Genomic DNA, 25499 nt, shown 5'->3' with positions numbered 1-25499 from the left:
GGGTAGATGCATATGTATATGTATTTTTTCTCGCGTGTCTTTGGGGAAATTCTTACACCTCGAGTGAGTATATAAAAATATTATAAATTCTAAATGTCCGACTATTTTGTACTAAATTGAACAACAAGTGTTATTAACAATACACTACAACATAGCGAATGATCATGAAAGCACTTCACGCTTGTTCAGTATTTTCGAATTTGAACGCGTGTACCTACCTTCGAGAAATTGCACCACTTGTAAATCAAGCCTGTTGGCCAATCCGGCATGTACGGACATTTCGATATACTGTATGATAATAATAATTATACAGAGAGGCAGACGGTTGCAGATATATCTGCGTTCGATATACGGCCCGCAGTCGAACCGACGACTTTGACACGATTAGATGGACATCGATACCCTGGCGGAGTTTCAAAATCGTCGGTCGACCGTGCAGCTTTGAAATATACCCTTCCCATATCTCAACCGCCATACCGTAGACAATAATTATAACTATTCTTCAGCGCATAAATAATCGCTGCACAATCTTATATTGTTGCAATTTATAGCCAACTTCAACAATTACAGCGCCTAGCGTGTGTAACGTACAGAGTGTATCAAAAAGGACGGGAGGACTCCCAAGTAACTCGGATAGCAAACAGGTTCGAAAAAAATGACTGTCGAAGAAAATGTTTTAAGATTTTTAACGAGGAATAGGATAGCAGAATGAGATTCTTTAGGGCCCCTTTTTTGGCTAAATAGGACCCTAATTGTTTGTTTTTACAAGTATATAATAGAAATCCTTCTTGATTCATCGTAGATTCAAATTCAAAAGCAATTTTTGATTTTTGATATGTATGTTCCATTTTGGGTCCAGGGCCCAATAATTAGCCTAGAAAGATAGGTTCACAAAAAATGACTGTAGAACTAAATATTTAAGATTTTTTAACGAGGAATAGGATGGAAGAATGAGATTCTTTAGGGCCCCTTTTTTGGCCAAATAGGACCCTAATCGTTTGTTTTTACATGTATATAATAGAAATCTTTCATTATTCATTGTAGATTCAAATTCAAAAGCAATTTTTGATTTTTGATATGTATGTTCCATTTTGGGTCCGGGACCCAATAATTAGCCCATAAAAACAGGTTAACAAAAAATGACTGTAGAGGTAAATGTTTAAGATTTTTAACGAGGAATAGGATGGAACAAATTTTGTAAGGCCCCTTTTTTGGCCAAATAGGACCCTAATTGTTTAGTTTATACATGTATATAATAAAAATCCTTCTTGATTCATCGTAGATTCAAATTCAAAAGCAATTTTTGATTTTCGATATGTATGTTCCATTTTGGGTCCAGGACCCAATAATTAGCCTAGAAAGATAGGTTCACAAAAAATCACTGTAGAAGTAAATATTTAAGATTTTTTAACGAGGAATAGGATGGAAGAATGAGATTCTTTAGGGCCTTTTTTTTGGCCAAATAGGACCCTAATTTTTTTTTTATATGTATAATGGAAATCCTTCTTGTTTCATCGTAGATTTGAATTGAAAAGAAATTTTCGATTTTTGATATGTATGTTCCATTTTGGGTCCTGGTCCCAATCATCAATCGGAAAAAGGCCTCAAATTATTTAATAAAATACAGAAACTCTGCTTATTCATAGCAGATTTGAGAAATATTTCTTGCCCCTGAATATCCATATTTTGTTTTCAGTCCGGGGTCTAATTTGGCCTCTATAAGTCCCCACTTCATTTTCGTATCAAAAATTACCAGAATTATAACAGATCGAGAAGGTTCCAAACAATATTTATTCTACTTGAATATTTCACCTGGTTTTCATTTCGGGGCCCTTAATTGTGGGTCTAATTCAGCTCAAGTGCATATTTAAAAAGAATTGGGTCTCATTGCCATTCGTGATCAAAGTGGGCCAAAATGTAAAATAAATATGCGAAAGCAAAAAATTCTTCTAAATCCAAATTGGTTACAACAGGGGTTTTAAAATGAAGTAGGCAATCGATTTGGGACTTATTACGTCAATAATAGGGCCTGGTACCAATATTTAACTGTATCGTATCATTCCTTGTCTAAAATCACTGGTGTTTTCTACACACCCTGTATACACTACTTATCGCCGATCTCACCGTGCACGCTGTACTACAGCAGTACTTATCATCGTCTACCCACACCAACGAAACCTGATCTCCGGATGTTGCGTTTCCAACCAATGAGATGCCAAGAAAATGAGTACCTGCTGTTTTCGAAACTGTGTGCACATACATCTCGAGTTTACGGCCGTAAGATTATTTATATAAATCTGCGATAAATCAGAGTTAAATAGGCGTGAAATTTTGCAACCTCTTAATCTGCACATATTTTTTTCTTCATTTTTCGATAACCGAGTTTCTTTCTCTTGCGAATTTTTTTCCTCTCCGAATTGCAGAAGTTTTGAATAATTATTCAAGCTCTGATTAACCAAATTTATATTGCACATGAAAAATTATGAAATTACTATAATTTGTGTTTGAAAAAATTGGTAGATTACTAAAATACCAAAACTGGTTGCGGGAAATTTTCACCAAAATGACAATCTAAAAAACAGCTGTAAAATTTGCAAACGTGTAAAAATTTGCAGATCAACTGAATGTTCGTATATCTATTAATGAAATATTGTGAAATTTCGAAATTCGCACAGTTAGGCAAAATTAGTAAAATTTCATGTGAAAAAATGTTGCAAAATAACTTGATTCCAACTTTCCGAACTTTGTCAATAATTCAGTAAAACACTTCTTGTTTGGAAATTTCTTTTAGCGTTTTCACCACACTCTGAGGCTACATCAAGTAAAATTAAGAGATAAGATTCAACTTTTACCAAATCAATGTTTTCATTTCTGAAAGCTTACTGGAATCGTTTGCAACGTTGAAAAAAATTGTACTTGTATTCGCGTAGTAGTTAAAAAAATAATCAAGAGTAGACAGTTTTGTGAGCGAAGGTCAGTAAACAGGAAGTTGTTCCGCGTCTTAAAGTATTTCGATCTTCATGATACGTTCGCTGATATTACTTTTTGTACCATTTTTAAGAGAATATAGAAAAAAAACATCTAACAAATGATTGGTAAATATTTTAATTAAAAATTTTTATAAACTAGGGGCGAGGCAAAACGGGGCAGGTGGGGCAAAATGGGCTACCCTCAAAATGTATATTAAATAGTCAATAATGATTTCTATAAACATCATTTAGCATTATTTCGAGTTTTCAAAAATTTTCGAAATTTATTTTTTCTCATGGCATCTGAAAATAATTCGTCTACTCTTGTTCGTTTGGAGAGTTTAATGAGTTGAGATGGATAGCCACTTTTTAATTAATTAAATACGAACTAGGTTCAATTTCATTCCATCCGCTATTTATGCAATAAATAAAAAAAAAAGCGTCGACACATCTAATGATATTAAAAGTTTGTAATTGACGAATTCAGCAAACGACCATGAGTCCTTGGTGTGAAATTCGGATTCGCCTAAAATCATAGTTAATAGTGATGCACAGAAATTAGCTAATTTATATGTGGGACCACCAATGTTTGATACAATCGGGTGATAAGCTAGACCAGTTTTATCTATTTTTGGCAGGAAATAAATTCTTGGGGTATCGAGCTAGTCAATGTTTTTAAATTTTTGCCCATCGTGTTTGTTAGGTATCTCCATTTTATCCAGTGGTTAACTAAATCGTCTTTCAATCTTTCAAAAACCTTTTGTATAGGATCTTTTGATTGCGTTTATATGTGTCCTTATCTTAATTCCAACATGGCGGTAACCTTACTCCGTTTTAACCAAATCTGTTTTATTTTTCTTATCAACTTTAGTGACAGTTATTTCTGGATGTTGAATTAAAAGTTCTTTATGTCGTGCTAAATTCATGCAGAGATCTTTTTTCTTCCATTATACCATGTTTTGGGCTCCTCGATACACGTTTCTTTGTAATAGGAGGTTACACGACGTCATGTTATGGTGTTGCAAATCTAATCAGCCAAGTTAACCTCAATCTTTTGGTTGTTAGGTTATTAGGTTTTGTCTATGTCACTTTGTTTAAACGTTGGAACAAATTTTGAAAACTCTGGCTCCCGTTATCAATTTGTGTTTGACTTGTGAATGAAATGTCTGAATATTTGTTACAAAATTTTACAAAATTGAGTATATTCGACTCTCCCAAAACGAATGAACCGATAGAAATGAAGAAGACCAAGAAAACGAATTAATGCATGCTCAAAGAATTTCTCCCAATTTATCATAATTTATCATACCATTAATTGTCCGACATTTTTCCATCTCACACTTACACTCCATTTTTTCATTTATGCATCGCTAGTAGGAATGTGTTTACATATTTACTGATATTTTTTTTAGAAAGTCACCGATGCGAAGAGAACGATTCTCTAAATTAACCCAGAAGAACGATTTTCATCGAGACTCGTTTATTGCTCTTTTTTACGTTCGAGCTAAAAATCTAAACTTTATAAACTCGCTTCAACATTTACAAATAGTTTTGCATTTGTTGTGTGTTTATTCTCAAACCGCCATAATAGAAATGAATAAACGAATAAACAAATACTAGATTTTCTGATGAACAGCTACGAAATTCGTCATCATTTTGTAACTGAAAGTACACTTTTTGATTACGGTAAAAAATTAAAATAATTGAAGACTACACAGTAACCACCAAAACACCCAGTTGGCGACAATAATTTCGGGTCGTGAAAGCTTAATCAGATACGTGGGAATCGGCTTTGTCTGTATGGTCAAGAGTGAGTTTATGAGAACGGCCTTGCCTTGCGAATAAACTGAGTGCTATGGACCGTACAGGGAGTAGATAAAACTCACAGGTTGAAATCAGCAGCCATGTTTATAAAATTGAAATTTAACATCGATACTTTTTATCAATTTGATGACGAGATGTTCGTACGTTGAGTATTCAGATTATTATATTTGCAAGTTGCGAAGATCACTTCGAAATAAAACAGAAGACAATGGGATTATGAGAAAAAGTTTGAATTTTCAAGCACTTTAAAGTAATTCGAAGCGATGCACGACAGTCCAATTTCTTGTCTATAACATGAGAAATTTATTTTCATTCTATTTATTCTTTTTCAAGAAATATTCTCGGCCTACGCGTAGGTACAGTAATTCGATCAACACTCAAAGTATGATTATATCTACTAATAAAATAATTAAAGAGTATGAATTTTTGATAAATAATTCTCCTGAAATTAGTGGAGTCTATTTTTTTCACCATGCAATAATCATTCAAACATGATAGCCGACTCCGCGCAGCTACACTTGGATATTTAAACGCATTCAGCGGCTGGGAGCTGGAGTTTCCAGGTAGAACGCTTACTCGCATCGTGTTTTATTTGTGCTACAATAATATTCGTTAGAAAGGTGCACCATGCCGCAGCTCGCTGGTAGGAAGCCGAGGGTCCGATTCGAGGAGTTGTCGACGGCCTCTATCCCGAGGCCCCCGTCTGGGTGCCTCGAAGAAACACGCCTTGCGTTTTCCGCCACCAGTTTAGTCGCCTTTCTCCTCTTGCGGCAGTAGCATAAGACCGAATCAGCAGTCGATGCGGTTCCTTTGCGCCGGATTGAACATCACTAGCAGCAGGAGCAGCAGCAGTAGCAGAAACCGCGGGAAGTTTGAACCGCGTTCCTAAAACCCGGATGCCGCGCGGATATTATCGCGTCGCGAAGTGTTCCGCGTTCCAGTGATTCACCCATTTACCTCCTTTGGTTTATTCGTATTCTAAGGACTCTTCTGAAGCTTCGACACCATGCTGCTCTACAACGGCGTTCTGATCTGCTGCTTATTGGCTGTGGCACTAGTTTCCAGAACCGGTGAGTCTAATCGCAACGTGCTTTCACGTCTTCCACACTCCTTGTGCCTCACTTATTTCCCTTTTCACGATCCAGTCCTACAGATGAAAAGTATTACTAAGCAATTTTCAATGGGATCACATTATGTCCGTCAATTTTCACTCTCGTACCCGATTTCCTAACTGATACATCGAGAGTTTCACCTTGACGACGCAATAGCTGCTCTATAGAGTGCAGATTCTCTGAGGAAACTGTGTAATTCTGGGTCAAATTCAACGGTTGAACCGGGATGAAAAGCGCTTCAGACTGATCATAAGCGTTTGTAAGGTGAAGGCATCGAAGAATGATTAAATCTGATGTATACAAATGCCAGTTGACGACCATGAAGATGCTGTAATAAGTGTAATCAAATGGTCATTTGCCTGCTTACGTTCCGTATTCCTCGTTCTCTCTGGTACTTGTAGAATTTATACACTTTATACTATGTGCTGTTGAAAAGTACCAACTCACAAGGAGGGTATTAGACCTCCAGATCATGGATTTTGCTGGAACTTCGAAGGGTGTTTCTCAGGCCCAAAATATGGGGCTACTAATGCGTAGTTCTATTTACTAGACCATTCTCTTAGTTTGTCTAAAATTTGTAGTTTATACTTCACTCCAGCTCTGAAAGAATAATATAGGATCAGTTTACACTTGAATCTACAAGATTCTGTCACCGGAACTTCAACGGAGCACAATAAAAATTGATATTCAAGGCAAAAACACGCGACGGGTTTCATTTGTCATAGCGTTTTACTCATCAAATTGCTGATATTACTAATTTTAACTAGAGTATAAAGAGAAGTATCAGATGAAAGCATACCATAGACTTCTTATCTTAGGCCAAGAAAATGTTCGGTCCTAGGAGTTTGAGCGGAATTCATGATCCAGAGGTGTGGTACTCTCCTTGTCAGTCCCAATTTTTATACCCATAATAAGACGTTCGAATTATTTATATAGTAATACAATAATTACACCGCGCAAAAAGAGTAGCTGGAATAATATTACGGAACGGGGAATCAGTGATTTCTTCCCGTAAAAACACTTCATCATATCAACCTGAAATTCTCACACCGGTCACGTAGTGATACGCAAGTTACCATTGACGAACAGAGAAAGTGAGTTGAGTTTGGTTATAGGTGGCGAATGTTTTTTTATTGAGAACGCTTTTTTTTAAAACATTAATTAAACAAGATATCAGTAAGATTCGTTCCTAGAAAATTTCATTTTTTGTGCAGCTTGGAAGTATTTGAAAATTTTTTACCAAAAATTTTCCATCAAAGTTTGTGTATCCACCAATCGCTGACGGTTGATGAATCAAAATCAATTAACTGTATACCAAATTCTTTATTCATTTTGACAACTTGACGAATATTTGAATCCATGTTGGATTAGAACTATTTGTTCTAGACTTATAGATTATTATTAATGCTGTAGGGCATCGAAAATGCATTGTAAACTGATGCGATTTCCAAAAAGTTTCCAAGAATGTGTCTTTCTATCCTAGTTCCATCCCAGTTGGTTCCGAAAAATTGTGATAAACAATGAATTTCGCTTTTTAACATATTTCACACGGTTCCTAAGGCCTGCATAAGATTAGACTGTCTGTAAAACAAGCTTGACTTCTGAACGTCTTTGACATTTGAACTTTAGACGTTTCGTTTTGTCTGACGCGTCTATAACCTTGTATAAATATTGTACAGTAATGTTCACCAATGCCTTGGGCTTCCGGCTAACTTGTTTGTGGTCACGTATAAAACGCGAGTTCGATTCTATACAAATTATGTGACAACGATTGACGATGTAACCGACGTCAGAGATTGGGATCAGTAACTCGTATGGAATCAAAATCGAATTTGGTTTCGGACGGAAAAAAAGATGGCTGGAGGGGGAAGGGCATTGATGAACATTACTGTGTAGTATAGATATTTCTGTGTTTAATATTTCTTAGACGAGAACAAATGAAATCTTAAAAATGAAAATTACGGTTTCTTTGAATATATGGTGCATTTCGCACTACGGACATGGTGACGACTTAAGCCAACATAACGTGACCTAACCAACGTGTAGATATCATTTCGAGAAAGTTACGCAGCGTTGACGTAGTGATATACATCAGGTCCGACGTTGCATAAGCTGGATCAGATAATGAGAACCGAGGTAGCCAGGTACCTGGGCGTTCCATCTCCCGTTTTTTGTTTTTGTCAACGTCCCGTGGCGCGAAATTTGAATCGGTTTAGTGCACGCGAGATTGAAAAACAGAAAACCTTGGTTCCCAATAATTTTTCGCTAGCATAATAACATTTGAAATGAATCGTTCGAGTTAACGCTGGGTTTATCTGTCATAACAAAACCAATAAACGAAACGGTGAAACTTATTAGGCTGAGTAACCGACTGCGCATGCGAAAAATAATCTGTACTTTCGTCTGCTAAGCAGGGCAGTCAACTTACTCGAAACGAACCACGTGATGTAAAACTCTCCCGCGTCAAGTGCAGGCGAATTGACATTATCTTGTTACGACGACTCGTAGCGGTCGCTCAATTGACAATGAAAGTTTGACAAATCTTCCCGAATCACTTCATCGACTAGGTGACATCTGTTTAGCTGAAAAAAATTCGCATCGCCTACTTAACCTCCGTAAACAGAGTTTCACTGCTGAAGTTTAGAACAGGCTAACCTGAATGAAAATTTGACAAATCTCGCGCATGCGCAGACCGACGTTCTACTCGATAAATTCTACCGTTTTCCCTCTGTTTATATATCACATCTACGTTCAGTTTCACTTCCATCGTCGTGTTCGGTGTGTATAGACACGATCGGCACGTGATCAATTATACCAGAATCACTGTGCCGTCGTCACCGCTATACTAGCACTTTTGCTTTTTGCTCGAGATGTTGACTCGCCGCCGTGACAGGTTATGTCGTTGTTGAAACACTCGCACGCATTCCGTATCAGCTCATGATTGAAACGCTCCAGGCCAGATCGCATAACGGGTCCCGCGGTGTATCGAAGATTTTACGATTATGTCAAATCGAAATAAGCTCTCTTAGGGGCCATGCATTATTGCGTAAGGGTCCCAAAGGTGGAGGGGGGGGGGGGGGGGGGGTAAAAAAATCTATACATGACCTTCAAAATACATATCATAGTGGTCAAAAAGCTTGCTAACCTATGATAATTGTTGAGTGTGAAAATTCATAATAAATGGACTGTGCATTAAGTTTTCAGATCCGTGCGTGTTGAAGTTTCAATTTTCCTCTTCGACATCGTTTATACAGATGAAGAAGAAAACTTATAGATACCACCTTTCCTCATTATGTAAAATTTGCTCCAAATTTGAAACACCAATGAAATTAGCTGACCTACAAATCGAAAATCTATTTATACAAATTATGCATACAATTAAAATGAAATTTTAGCGGGATTCTTCAGAACCTTTTGAACACTTTAATAGCCAACACCGTAATATATGTAACGCTAAACTGAGTCATTAAAGAATTTGTCCAAGTTAAGTTGCGGCATTAGTGTTTTAACACAGTTACGAAATTCTTCTCAATACAGCGAAAGTTTTTCTTTGCCTTAATGTGTAAACACTTGGTAGTTTGCCTCTGGGTGAACCAGTTTTTTTTTACTTCTTTCTTTTTTTTCATAGTCCACTTAATTTTTTCTTTCAAATCCATGTTTTACTCACAGTTATAATATATGTTATATAAGTGTAATGAAGCACCTCTATGAACATAATAGATATATTATATATCCATTCATCGAACAGTTCATATAACTTTTTTTTTATATCATAATATGGACAGTTTTTCACTAAACTTGTATTTTTTGAGCCTTTTAACGATAGTAAGGTTGGTGAAAATTATATGGGTACAACCATTCTGGCACTTTCAGCTTTCGCTGCCAAGCTCGTCCAGAAAATCCCAAAGTTTTATCGAAAGTTCATATATATAAAAAAAAAAAAAAAAAACAGATTTCAACGTCACAGAAGACTCATTGATTTCACTGCAATGTTACAAAATCAGTTGAAAATAAATTAACGTGTAAATAAAAATTCGAAGATTTAATATTGCATAACGTGCAGCAGGTTCTTTCGATTTCGTCTGGGATTAATTACAGTGAAAAAAAAAGATGGAGACAAAAAGGATACATTCTTTTTCGAATTTACTGCAACACATAGACTTGCGTCCAGCACATATGCAACTCATGTGCTTGAACGCGAATCGGGCTGGGCTGATCGCCGATAATCAGTGAATGTTATTGCCCGATGGGATCTAGGCGGCCGGTTTTGTCTCAGGCCTCTGCACTCAGCCTTGGATCGCCTTTCCATATAAAACCGATCAACTAGGCACGGCTCCAATTACCGCAATCTCCAAATTGACCCTTATTCCAATGCAAACCCGATCCTCATCGAGCCTGCAAGAGGGTTGTGCATCACGCCTGTACATGGAACTACGTGTACATAGCGACATATTTACACCCAGCACCTGTATGTTATTTATGAACATACACACACACACACACACACACACATGCGCATAAAAACAATAATCTCGGGTACATACGGACAGCGTAATACATCGCGCAGTCGTTTCGCAATTGAGTAATTCATCGTGAGAATATGTTTCTTGTTACATGTAACATGTACACACCCATGAGTATGATACACCTTGTATATGAATATGGTTGTGACAATAACAATTAGTTTAATAACAATAATTGAGGTACAATTGTACAATTGTAGGGTAGTTAGACCGTAGAATTGAGTCAAGTTATTAGGTACTATGTAATATCACAGAAGGAAAAAACGTAAAACCACATCAAAGTTTGTAATTATATTCTCTAGACAATTGTGTAAGTACATAGATATATAGATCGATAGATGATAAAGAAGTATAGCGAGTTCAAGATGTAATTTCGGGTAGAGCTTGAATGCGAGAAACCTTTGTGGAGTTAAATTAGTAGTTCTTGGGGTAGCCGCTTGGTGGTGCGTGATTCTCACAAGTCGAGTCGATCACCGGTGAATATAACACAGACTCGTGATACATGGTAGACGTGATGAACTGTTTCTCAGATTTTTGAGTTTCGGGATGTTGAAACCCATCGTAACAACAGCGAAAAAGAACCTTTCTAGGAAAATGGAAACAGAAAAATTAATAATTATGGTAGAATAAAATCCAAAACCGATGATGAATTATTACCGCACCATATTGGGTTGCACATTATGTGATAGGGAATAAGTAGTTTGAAACGTGACGGAATACGGTTGAATACACACCCTTCATTTATATCCTTCGAATGTGAAGTGTAGGTTGGTGCAAGATACGATGTGAGTGTGACGTTATGGGTGTAAACGTGAAGTAAAGGCGTACAATTCCCACCGATCTTGTGACCTTATGACCAGTTTGAAGTGGAAAAAAAGTAACCAACGCCACAACTGCAGGGAGAATGTATGTATTACAACAATACTATGCAAGTGATCGCACTCCTGCGCTTACGTATATTTAATATTTATCTATACGTTGAGTATTATACATGTTATAAATTGAATAATGGATCTATCGTACACGTCGATTGAGCGTTTCATAACAATTTTTATCGATTGTTTTTCCGAATAATCCATTATTAATTAGTTTTCTCCCAATTATCTGTTTTTCGATTATTTGATCAGCGGGTCTTTCCAATTATTTGCTTTTTCGATCAATCGATTCATCGCATATCCCGGTAGTTGGTAGGAGTATCGACTAATAGACTGCTGAAAATGTGGGTCGATTTTGGAATTCATATTTCGACTCAACCAATTATTGAGTTTGATACGGGTTTGTTTTATTAAAAAAATTACTAGATTCAGCTTTATGTCACAAGTTTGTTTTTTTTCTCATCAGAATCGAATATTAGAAAGCATTGTTTTCGACAATAACATCAGCTACTTCGTCTGGTGAGATGTTTGCGGTGGTTACGATACCTCAATAATAACTGAATCGATTTTAAAATATATTGAATTAAAAAAAAATATATTTATTACAAAATATTTATAACATAAAATTTAAAGACAGTAATATTGGATACTTAAGCCTTTTAGGTACTATCGATTTCCATTTATATTTCAATTATCATGTTCTTTTGTAAACTGAATAAAACAGTCGGGAATTCCGGAAGAAAAATCGAATCTTAACCACAAACGAAAAACTAAAAGACGAAAAAAAAAAAACTTGAATTCGCGATATATCGAAATGTGCGGAACACAGAAGAAACAGCTGCGCGGGTGAACCACGTGACTGTTTAGAACGGTTTGAAATTACGTCTGGAACTCTGATGGCGGCCTTGAATCCGTTAGGTTTAGTCGAATACAGTTACTTATATTATACAGCTTGAACAGTGTGGGGGTATAATAAATAATCATCGCATTGATGATCGTTTTTTATCCCTAATTCGCTAGTCTCTCATTTTTCGTCTGCTTCTCTTGTTTTTTCTTTTTTTTCTCTTCGTTTTGTATTCTTTTTCTCAGAAGCCAAATTAATTTCTTCATACCTCTTTCGGCAATCTTGAAAACCATTTTGAATTAAATTTAATCTTCCTTTAATAGATCCTTCCGGTGTTTTCCAAATGCTGACACCTACGCATTCAAAACACGGCATAAAATGTTGGACCCGGATGACGTAACCTCCAAAAAATTTGTAGGTGTACATGATACCATCTGATCAGAAGCGCATTCGACACTGCATTCTTTTCGCTTTCCACTGCAATTGAAGGAAAGGAAAAAAAAATTCCTCGACCAAATCAAAGGGCACAATGCTTGCATCTATTTTGGAGGTTATAATGTCAACCGCTTCGCTAATAAAGACAGTATTTTGAAAGCGTAGATTTCAGAACTGAAAGACAGCAAAAGCATCGATGCGTATTCCAATTTGAAACGATTCTCAAAATCGACTTAAGAAGAGACAAAAAAATTAAGCCGCACACTTGATAGCTTGTGCTTCCGCCGAATATGTGAGCTGCGTTCATTATCGCTGGGCAAGACCCTGCAAGTGTCCGATATTATGCAAGCCGCCGCGCTCTAGTTTCCGAGCTCCGGTATGCTGGCTCACTTTCACTCATTCACTGGGCCCCCGACAACTCTTTTATACACGCTGCTCTCTCCCTCGTCTCTCTCTCTCTCTCTCTCTCTCTCTGTCTTATTCGTATGACTTTCACTTCTCTCGGTTTCATAAAACCGTTTGTTTTTCTCTTCTTTACGTTCTTGGAGCGCGTGCATGCGCCGGCTTTTAACCTGAAGTGTAAATTGGTCCTCAGAATTATTATGAAAATACATTATGAGAATAATTATCATGGGAAAGACAGCTATTTGCATCGATTAATTCAGCCTAGGATTTAGCTCGTAATTCAAATACTTTTTTTTTAAACATCAGGAGTAAAGTTAAAAAATACAAAGTTCCTCCTACTTCCGCTATTTTAGGAAATTATACGAAATTCTATAACGAAGTTAGAACTTTGTTTGAACAACCGAATCTATAAATTAACAGTCTAAATAAATGCTTTTCGGATTTTATAAAGATGAAATCGATCTCACTGTTGATTCTCGAAAACCTATTATGCAAAGTAATTTTTTGGATTTAAAGTGCGTTGAAAAGAATAAACAAGCAAACCTAATAAAAAAAATCTTACTTTTAAATTGTGACGGCACGTTTGTTTTGATTATTCTACTTCGTTCCGTAAGAGAAAAACCCATCGCCTTTGCAAAGGAATTATTGAAAAATCTTTGTATATTATTTTTTCTTCACATTTTTATTATTTTCACGTGTTAGACCATAGTAACGAACATCTTTTGAAATTGAATAACGCAACTAAAATTTTTTGTCAATTGAATTTGCGGTTTTTAAACTAATTTTACACAATAAGAAAAGATTCTTTTAGTGAAATGCGGCCCAATAAACTCTTTGAGCGCTGGTTTAACTAATTTTTTTTTTTTTTCTTGCAACTTTTTCAAATTACCTACTATTTAACGGATGGCAGACAAAGAGAAAAGATCTTTTGAATTTATCGAATATTTTTTTTATATTTACAAAAACGTTATTTGAGTCAACAAAAAGCGGCCAGAACCTAATTTATCTAAATTGACAAAAAATTTCGATCACCATATTTAATTTAAATGTCTGTAGGTAATTTTCTACAATTCTTTTTTTTCACTTGGAGCGAATCAAGTATCGATAGAAGCTGATCGATTAGTTGGGAATAAGGAGGGTAGAGGTAAGGAGAACTATCTCCGTGTATGAAAAGTGTCAATCGAAATGCGTAAAACAGTGCCAAAGTTAGTAGAGTAGAATAGAGAAATAAACAAGGAAAGAAAAACTTCCGCTTCGTTACGGCGGATTTTTTAAATAAGCCTAAAATCAAACTTTTGCGTATAATTTTTCAATGCCTAATTAGTGAATATTAAAAAATAAATACATTCATATAATGAGAAAATTAGAGAAGAAAAGTTCATCGAAAACAGAATAATAATAAAAAAAAAAAGTTTCACAAGCATCAATTTTTGGATTATAAATTTTTTTTCAATAAATCATTAAAAAATTATAAAAACAAACAACCGTTAATAAAGTAAATATTTCATTAAAAATTATTTTACATATATTGTTGGTTGGAAATAAGACAGCAACTAAGGTGAACAATTTTTTCGATTTTTTTATCTACGCCCACTTGAGCAACTTTTCACCACACAAATTCTTACCATCATTATTCTATCATTTAAAAAAGTTTTACGACAGTTATTTTAGGTTATGTTTACAAAATTATTTCGGACTACGTAAATAGTTGAATATTCTTCAGTAAACGACTGTCACTAACTACTCTAGTCACCAAAATATGAAATTTTTAAACTCTGCGTACTTCAATCCGTCTAAAACTGCTACCAACGCTAGCGCCATTCTGGAGGGTTTTTGAACTGTTATTTACAGCCTTCGCTGAACACTTTTTCAACTTTTCTTCCATATAAGATAGTTCTCCTTACCTCTTACCCTCCATAGTTGCGAATCTAGACGCGATAGTCACGCTCGCATAATTCCGCGTCGCGAGTCCGGCTCTGATGCATAAATAGAATGATAGGAAAATCAACGTAAGCAATTCCCACATCTTTCCTGTCGGGAATTATAGCCACTCCCTGCCGTTATCAACACATCGATCATACAGATTTCTTCCGCTCCTTTTTTACACCCCGAGGCTAATTGTCCTTGTGTATATAAAATGTGTGACTACTTCACAATATTTTTGAACGGATTTAAAATTGGCTTATATATGTATGTATTCGCTAAATTAGGCAGGTAATATATATTGCGTCGAATGTCATAATATAATATGCATTGTATATATATATATATATATATATTTATATGTATATTGTGTAGAATGTTATGTAAAATTTCACTGCTCTGCTTGCATAAATTAAAGTCTGGTGTGGAGTGGCGCGGTTTGATCGTAATCGAATCAGCATCTCACTGATTATTTTTCTTTTTTATTTTATTTTCGCCTCTCAGTTTTCAAAAGTTTTTATATAAAATATGAAAATGTAAAGTCCTGCGAAATAATCTGCAGAGTAGAACGATCCGAGTAGAACAATTAAACCTGCTCCTTGATTATGCTTGTATGTGTGTGTTTTTTTAATTAGAAATCACGTGTCTCATTATAATACAAAGAAAGGAAAAGAAAAAAAATCTTGGATATTAAATAAAAATCGACGGATTCTTACAATAACTTGAGATGAAAATTCGTTTACTAATTGTAGTAGCGCAGAAATAACAGACTTCAAGTTTCGAGTTGCAATTATTCATAGAGAACCAAAAATTTCGATATCCGTCTATGATAATAAAAAAATCGTTAAATTTATTGATTAATTGTATTCAGGAATTTATCCATCAGGTTTATTAAATAAGCGAACAGATTCGTTCCGAGGATGAAGCTTATTCAAATTGTCCCCAAAGTTCCATAAAAACAGTAATTCAAAATCAAGTTAAAGTAAACAAGCGTTTTTTCTTTCCTCTCCAGAAATTTCCAAAAGCTTAAGAAACTCGATCAATTTTATTAACAAAAGTAACAAGAATAATGAGTGACGTTAAAAATAAATCACTCGGCACATAAGTATATATATCTATATATAATTTTACAGAATATAAGTGTTAGATTGGATAGTTACATGTATTAAAAAGGAAAGGTGTCAAATAAATAGAAAAATTTTGGGAAAAAAAAAACAATTTGTACCATCTCACGAAGGCGACGGATACTCGGAACTGTCTTGAATTAAAAAAGCAGGAAAAAATGAGTATGTATGTAAATCGAATGGGAAACCGATCGCCAGAAATTAGGTTCATAAGACTTGCCTCAGGCGTTGGAATTGTCGTCCTTGGAACATTGTGGTACCAGGAAGTTGCTGGTGAAGTTGGTTGTGTAGAAAAAAACAAGAAAAAAAATAAAAAATAAAAATTACACGACTATAATTAGTTATATGCGGATCATTTCGGTCGCATGTGTACCAACACAATTCGTGGACAAAATTTTTATCAGCTTGAATAGGCGAATTGGCGAAATTTGTGTGACCGAGCGATATTTGGCGAAATAGTTTGGTTTCAGCAGTTTTTCAAGAAAAAAAAAGGCAAAAAGTATATTCAACGATAAAGCTGAAGACAGTTCAAAGCTAGATGCTGATCTTACGATCGGCAAAATCTGCGAGAAATATTCTGTTTGCTGTTCTCAGAATTGGAGAATAAAGTCAATTTCATAGGTCAGTGCTCATTGCAAAGAATAATTAAAACTTGAGCGGAATCGTGTTTTTCCCATTCGTCGAGATTTTGATGCCGCGAAATATTTTAGTTGCGTCATCTGCGAACAGGAATATGTCATCGATCCTGTTGACTACCAGTTTTATTGGGAAAAACAGGCTCGCATAATCGATCATCACTGCAAATCAAGCTAAAAAATATCGCATTGAAATGTTAAAGGAATTCGTCAGATTTGGAAGCTCGAATCACGTGAACGAGAGAGAGAAGAGAAAAAAAAAAAAAACGGTGTGCAGAATTTGATACATCAAATGCCGGATCAACTTTCCAAGAATGTGACGTAATATGTGTAAAAAAATTTCTTTTTTGAATCCAACATGTGTACTGTTTTTTTTTTCCTCAAAAAAGCAGAACAAAATGAAAAAATACTCGCCAACTAAAATGCGTAATGATAATAAATTATGGTAATTATGATTACTGCGTCACTGACCATGATTATAATCAAATATTAGCTGATTATTCTTTTTCTGACCTTTTCCACAATTTTAGAAACAGAATATTACTCGTTACTCAAGAGAATTTAAGCACGGAATTCGATGTAAAACCACGTATAACCGCAACTTTCTAGCTGATACTTGTACTCTTTAATTACGTAATGATAAATGTATTTTATATTATAATATCCTTGCAGGTGAAAAGATTTTGTTGCAAATTTATTGCAGTAAAAAATTCTCACAGGTTCTAGAAACTCTGTTATCGAGTGATTAAAACACTTATACATATACAATGAAGATTTTGCACTCCGTTTTTAGATATTAAAAACTCTATGAAAATTTGAAAAGAATTGTTAATTTTTTAGTGTCATTTAAAAGTTTTCCTAAAATATGTTTTGCAAATTTATCATTCAAAGTTTCTGTAATACCTTTAATCTCATACTTGCTTTATAGAATGAAATTTGAACTGCAATTCAGCCACAAAATTCACCTTCAATATCGATTTTTTTCTTTCGAATCGTGCAAATATCTAAAAACCACCTGTAAAATCTTTGTAAAAACTCTGAAAGTGTCCGATTTGCGTGAAAGTAAAGAAAGAAAAAAAAAAAATATTGAATCGATATTTTTACTCAAATAGTTGAAAGTTTTTCTTGACCATGAATGATACGAGTTGAAAATACTCAAATGTGTGAATTAAAATAAATTGTTGTACACTTGGCTTCAACGTGAAATGAAAAAAAAAATGAAATGAATAACAATTTCGAAGCGTTGGCACGTTCGAATTTTGCGTGAAATGCGTTCGAGGGTCGCATGCGAGTCACGTGCAGCATATATCGAGTTTACCTTGAAAGCATTGCGTGCACCGTGGATTTTACGGTTACACATATTACGCAAAATGATCCTAAAGGTTTTATTTGCCAACGATTTTAGCATCAGTATACAAGAAATAATTCGAACGTTATTATAACCGCAAGTGTCGCCTAACCTTGAGTGCAATGCAATCAATCAATCGTCCGCCAATCTGTTTCGGACCAATTTTTCGATATCGAGCGAAGCGGACACGCGCGTCTTATTTATATACGTCCATAGTTTCTTTGGCCGGTTTTTTCACGTGGGCAAAAACCGATCGATCAGCGAATAAACAAGAAACTCCTTAACCGTGCCGTTTGATAAAAAACTGCGAAACTAATGCCGCAACTTTTGCACTTATTGCGCTAAAAATCTCCTGGCGTAAGTTTGAAAGCTGTTGAGGTTATGGACGTGATACCTTCAGTCTGTCGATTTTTTCTCCGTACTTTTTGCTGGAAGCGGCTCAACGGATTGGAGAAAATAGTCTAGCGTGTCTCCAAAACTCCAGACAGATAGAGAGAGAGAGAGAGTTTACGAAATGCTTTGCAAAAACATATTTTGAACCAGGAATTCAGAAATGCAGTCTAGTTCTGCAGTTATTCTGAGGACTGAATTCATTTCAACTGCATGTCTATGGACACTTTATTTTCTTCAGAAAAGCAACGAATAGTCACGTTTTTCACTGATGAAAAAACATTTCAATTTTTAGTAGCCATAGTTTAAATTGTAGTAAAATCGGCATCGTTGTAGTAACGGTTCATTTCTCTTTGAGAATCGCTAGCGGAAGTAAGTATTTAGTATCGATAGTGAATTTTCTGGACATTTCAACTACATTGACTACATTTTTTCAGTTAAAAAATGCTTCTGCATTGATTTAGTCTTGCAACAACACTAAATCATCGTAATAGTTGCAAGAAAATACCGTAAAGTTGAGGTTAGAATATCGATTTTAATTTTTTGCCCAAAACTACGTTTTCCGGTTATAGCAAAGAGTGAAAATAGTTAGACTTTACAGCAACTACAAATCGAAAGTTTTCTCGGTGAGTCGGTTTACGCTTATCTTCCACTTCCAGTTACGGTGAGGCACCGGTGAAACAGCCTCCAGTAAAATGTCACATGCTAATGAAATATCATCTATTAGGTATTAATATTTATTCAGTTGGATGTTTCGACTGATGTTGATTTGAATAAATAAATGGCCAATAATGTTCATTTCTTGTAGCAGAAGCTCGCTGTTTGAACATAATATCATCATATTTGACGTTAAATTGAATATGGACGTGACGTGTCAACTGATTACATGCAAATATGCCTCTTGTGTTTTTCGTCTCGACATTTAGAACAGGTTCTGTGCCAATAGAATATCGTCGTGATGTTGAATCTTTTCAAAGTCAGTTTGAAGCCATTTAAAGTATATTCAAGTGTTCCGAAATTTTTTCAAATCCATGGTTCAAAGTCGTTCCGAAGTTAGTTCGAAATTCTTGGAAGCATATTCAAGTTTTGAGAAGTTTTTTTCAAGCTATTTGAAGCCATTTCGAGGTTATTTGAACTGTATTCCAGTGTTTCGAAGTTTTTTCCAAGTAGTTTAAAGATGTTTTCAAACTGTATCAAGCATATTCAAGTATTTCGAAGTTGTCCGGAGTAGTTTAGTGTCATTTTGAACTTATGAAGAAGACATATTGAAGTATTCCAAAGTTTTTTCAAGTCGTTTGAATTCATGTTGAAATTGAATAAAGAACATTGAAGTCCTCCGAAGTTCTTTGAAGTGGTTTAATGTAATTTTAAACCTATTCAAACTCTGTCCAAGCCCTTAAAGGGCTCGTTAAAGGATCTTTAAAAGTCATTTGAAGTTTTGCAAAGTCCTGCGTAAACTCTTATCAATCTTTCGATGACAGTGAAAATCACTGGAACCTCTTCTCAAGTCATCAAAGAATCACTTAATTCAACAAAAGTTTCCAAATATCGACCTGTGAAAACACAAGAACTCTATCACCGTCGGTCTAAATATTTCGTCATCACATGACATTGAGCGTGTTTTGCGTTCATACACGTCACCGTCATGATGACAAGCATCGCATTAATCCACATGACAAAAACATTCGACACCCTATAATTCAGCCGTATCAGTTCATAAGCGATAACTATATAGAAAAATTAATAAGAGGGTCAAAACAAGGCGCCTAATTGCCGATCTATTTAGTCATAACGTTAGTGCCACGCCCATTTTTGGCATATACGAGTATATTATACGTGCAGTAACGCGAAGTAATTGGGAAATAACGCCGACAATATATAATATCCTTTCATTTCAATCATAGGTATAACTATACAAGTATTTCGCCGATCCGTTCGCCTTGGTTCCCAAGCCTCGAGACCGATCTGGAGTCCGGGCTCTTTTACTTTCACGGTTGTCAGTCGCTGCACCCAGAGAATACATGTAACAATATAATAACACAGTCAAGGAGTGTCCGTCAGAAATGTCTTTTATACACAAGTCTCCGCGTGTGATCCGAATGCGGCAATCCGCGAAGGTCGAATCCTAACCTATTCCTGCGGTGTTTTAAAATTGGAACGCTATTGTATAGTTGCAAGATCATACACAATGTTGTTTTTTTTTTTCACTTTTTTTTTATTTATTATTGCGAGTCTTAAGGCGAGTCTGACTGTGCGAATCGAACGTTGTTATCACAGATTCTCACTTATTTTGACGTTGGTATATGGGTGTAGCTCCTAGATGGAATCCGGGACCCCGATGACCATGAAAATGCGCCTTTTGCTGCCGCTGCGGTGGCGGCTTGACTTTTGCTTCTCGTTTTCACCTCGGACATAGCCAATCTCGCTTACGGGCTGCAATTTATATCCCACACTCGTTACTCGATCCTTAGAGCAACCCACGCCCTCCGTAAACTCGCGTTAATGGAGATAAGATCGCTGGTTCTCTGCGTGTTTCGAACGGCGTAGGTACGGTGCAATTTGTTTACCGCCGACTTATTGCTGCAGGCATCCCGGATCTTTCCAAGATTGTAATTTGCCTACGTTTTTTTCCGGGTTTTGCTTCTTGAACAGCAAATTGTCCCGTCAATGTTGTGTCAGGATTTTTTTTTTTTTTTACTCAAAGGATTTACCCACGTGAAATCGATATTGTAAATTCAGGCTATTTCTTTATATCTGCGTCCAATGATAATGTAACGATATCGTTTTGGTTAGAATTGCATGTGGAATGGGACCCATTTTCACATTTGAGATTCGTGGACTTTTATCAACGTCGAAATTGACCAGGACATCGCTTTAAATAACTTCTCTAGTTTTTCTTTACTTTTTAGGCAGAATTTTCTCCTTCACAATCCAGTGATTCAACGATTGACAGCAAAAGACGTTGCAAACACCAATTCAGAAAAACATATTATGCGCCTATGTAAAAGTCAAGTGTATTAACCGAAAAGAGATTAACGCGTGTTATTTAGACACGGCATGATTTTTTTTTTTCATTCATTTTTTCTCCTGTAAGGAAATTTGTCTACCTTATGTCAGTTATTTTTTCTTTTATGCTGTATATCGCGGCGTTATTTTGCGCAACACCTGCGGTGTTATATCTGCAACAATGAATTATGAGCTGGTAGGTTTAATTGGCTCTAATCATCCTGTGACGAGAACTCCACAGCACTGCATCATGTCTGCTCAGAGTGTTGCGAAGAGATTCAGTTAGTTGGAGAACCGTGTGAAATTAAACGTCGAAATTTCTCAACGGCCTTAACCAAATTTACTTAGCATTCAACCCGCGATGCTAATCTTATGTTTTACTTTCCATTTCACACTGCAGCTGTTGTTGCTCTTGTGCATGTATATCATACCTACAAATAAGGCAACTACATACATCTGTGTTTTTGTGTCTCAACTTCGTTTAACCATTAATATTCGCGCTTTGCTGCGGGGATTTCGTTAACGAGCGATTTCCGATAAGTAGAATGGCCACATAATAGACGAACGTATGAGCTGTCATGATATCGACTACTCAGAAACCGGAATACTGCATTTATAGGAGAAATTAGAAGTGCATGGTAAGTCCAAACCGAAATATAGAAGATCCGGAAAGTAATGTAGAAATGTACAGAGTACGTAGGCTTAAAAATGTGTAGAAAGCAAAAATATAGAAACGTCAGAATGAATTTAAATGCAGCATAAAAGGTAGAGGTTAAAACGTACAAAAACCAAAATTTAGAACCGTCAGAAAAGACCTCAGAAATATAAAAGAAGACAGAAATTCACGTGGAAATGTACACGCAACAAAAATATGGAATCGTCAGATTGATGCTCGAATGCAGACAAATATAAAAGTTGAAGTAAAATGTATAAAAATATTCGAAACTTGTTGAATCGTCAGAACTAATGCAGAAATACAAAAGAAGAAGCGATTCTGACGACGCTATAATTTTGTATTCCATGTAACGTTCTCAATTCAATCTTAATATTCTTGACCATTTCTCACGATTCTGTTATTCCGGTCTTCTATATTCTCATCTCTTCACATTTTTATCTTTTGATCTTTGAAAAAAGTTCGATATGCACGATAGAGAACCAATTTTTGTACAAGGTTACGCATTCCGCCTGTTGACATCACGACAAGTCTACAGCGCAGGCGCATGGACGCGTACAAAATACAACATAACCTCAACTACAACGTTGATAAACGCATCAACAAACGTGGTGGGTCACACATCCCGTTGACTCGCATCGTTTCACGAATTCAATAAAATGATCGATTGTTCAGTTAAGGGCTGTAAGAATCGTGGTTAGACCCGCAGAGGTGGAAGTATTCGTATTTCAGCCATGCATGGACTGAAGAATTCAATAAACGTTTCATGTGAAGCATTTTAATCTATCTTGAAATCTTTTAACAGTTTTGAATTAACCTTTGTTGCGAGGTCATCTGGCGGAACTTTTTTATGGGTTCGTCCGAAAAGCTGTGCTGTAGCACACCTAACCTCTTTAACAATATGATTATAATCCTCTCATCACGGAGCCATTATATTCGTTGACCCTCAGAAATTTCACAAATTTTATCAGAGTAAGCGCCTGGTAGCAGGCAAATTTAATATTTTATCAATTAACGGCTCTGAATGAATTCGAAAATTGAAAGTCTCAAAGTGAACCGTTACTCATAGCGAGGTTAAGGCCGATGGAAATTTGAACAATTATACCGTACTCAAGTTGAGTTTTGCATTTATTTACACGATACTTCTCACAGTTGGTGTGAGAAATTAATTTGCTACAGGGTTCATAATTATGTAATACTTTCAGGAGAAAAAAAAATTGCAATCCGATTTACGGGTGTTGCACAGTTTCGGCCGCTAGTAATTCAGACTCAATACAGAACACAATCGAGGTCCAGCCTTCAACGATGCGTATTCTTTTTGAAAATATCATTTTGTAATGCGTCATCTTGTGGAAAAAAATCAAACTAATACAACCAGGCTAACAGCTGACCATTGACTCTGTTTTTCGCTTGTGAATGGTTCAACAGGTATATTGTTGATTATATTTCATTAATTTATGTAACATGAGTAATTTGAAACTCGAAGAATTACGATTTGCCTCCATTAAAATCAAGAACTTAGGTCATGTGTTGATAAAATGGCGCCGACAATCAGGCTCTGACGTCATAAGGACATTTTCCAATAACCTGAAACTACAAGCTTATACAATATGCAAACTAAATGAATTCTTATCCGACCCAAAATACTATCTCGCATACTCTTATCGGTATTTAACATATAAATAAATCGTATTTTCAGCAACCCGGCTCATTAACTAACAAATCATTTATTTCGATGGACGAATCCACTCGTATTTGAGTCTAAGAATTATGTTTTGAAATGAAATCAATTATTTTCAGAAAAAAAGTTGAATCCTCTTTTACTCGGCAAAAACTGATTCTTTTGCATTTTGTGAAATCTACTTTAAACAAACATACAAATTTCACTTAACGTTAACCGAAGAGATTTGAGAAGAAATATTTTCTTACACCAAAAACGTTTTTATTCCGAGTGACAATTTCCTCAACCGAGTTCCTGGATCACTTTACATATCAGGAAACCTATACACTCATTAAGTGAGACCGTGAGACGGGTTTTTTCATGAATATTTACCGCCCCTCGAAGAGGATTTTTAGGTTGGAAACGCAGTGCGCGCGCGCGCTCGTTTCAAACTTCATTCAACTTTCTAAAAGCAGATCCACGATGATAAATCTGACCTGTAAATTATACAGTTACTAACACGCGTTAGAATGCTCGCGGAGGCTTATAATCTTCACGTTTATACATATATACTGGATCACGATGATTAGCGTGAAAAGATTTCTTGTCTTTTTTTCATTCTCGTTTTTTTCGTCGTTTGTTTGTATACTAGCAGGGAAAGGTCGTTTGCCTCGTATTATTATTACGCAAGAGGGCGCCTAATTCTTCGGTGTATTACAAAGATAAGGTTAAACTGCCTGACCTCATAACTCGAATTCTTACGTAGAAATTATCGTATTATGTAGTGAGTCTCTCGAGTCTTGACCCTTTTTTCACCTAATTTGATCGTTTTAAAACAAGTTTAGATGAATCTTTTTTTTCGTCTAGTAATTCTTTAAACTCTTCCCATCACTGCTTTTGAGAGATTACGGTTTTTTCAGGGGAGAAATTCGACTTTATTGTTTTTTGAATTCCATAGTACATACAAATACATTTCGTCGTATGAAAATAAGAAATTCAAATTTTACGCGTTTTTTCGCGAAGCACGAAATTTAGGTTAGGATCGCGTAACGTCAGATTTATCCACTGTGTTTGTCGCGACAGAGCATGAACTCAGTACTGAAAAGACCACTTTCAAGCCCTAGGAGTGAAAAGTGGTCTTTTCAGTACTCCGCGCATGCGCATTCGTAAATTCACTGGACCGTCACAAAAACGAGTGCTAGCGTTTTATAAATTAATTTTTTATGATTTTAATGAAATATATTCACATTATACAATATACCTAAACAATCTTGAGGCAAATTTTGCAAAATATTATTACAATCGACACTTTTGAAAAAAAAACCTTTTGCGAAAAAAAAAACTATGAAGTAATTGACAGATAACTGAAACTATAAAATTTATTTTGATTATTGTTGTTATTATTTTATTTAAATTTATCATTTACCGAACGGATGGTCCTAGCAGTCTGAAATAAGGGATAAAAACTGTTGTCTACTATTGTTGCAAGATTTCAAAATTTGAAAAACATTGGTGTGGTTGAAGAAAATGAGCGGATAAATTGGCGGATAATAATTCATATATTAATTCTGCCGATTCTGCAACGTCCGGAGTGATGAATACATGCTTATGGCTCCATCTTCGGGACACCGATATGCATGTCGCGTTTACCAGGGCTTAATTCTCTTTCGACGATAACTTTCGACGACGCCTTACACACACACACGCACACACACTGACACAACATTTTTACAACCTCCTGCTGCTGGCTCGT

General features: G+C 35.7%; 1 protein-coding gene across 2 annotated transcripts in view; it reads left to right on the top strand.

Moving 5' to 3' along the window:
- Positions 1-5519: 5519 nt before the first annotated feature.
- Positions 5520-25499, top strand: part of LOC124411003 — a 52365-nt gene continuing 32385 nt past the window's right edge. Inside the window, exon 1 of one of the 2 annotated variants that reach the window (XM_046889812.1) lies at positions 5520-5863. In XM_046889812.1, the coding sequence (XP_046745768.1) occupies positions 5800-5863 (64 nt within the window). In that variant the 5' untranslated portion in view covers positions 5520-5799. The remainder of the gene's footprint in view (positions 5864-25499) is intronic. The other variant, XM_046889811.1, reaches the window with a different exon arrangement.

The sequence above is a fragment of the Diprion similis genome, chromosome 10, assembly GCF_021155765.1.
Source record: "Diprion similis isolate iyDipSimi1 chromosome 10, iyDipSimi1.1, whole genome shotgun sequence".
NCBI classification, from domain to species: domain Eukaryota; kingdom Metazoa; phylum Arthropoda; class Insecta; order Hymenoptera; family Diprionidae; genus Diprion; species Diprion similis.
The sequence above is the reverse complement of the archived record's forward strand: the minus strand, read 5'-3'. Positions and strand labels throughout refer to the sequence as shown.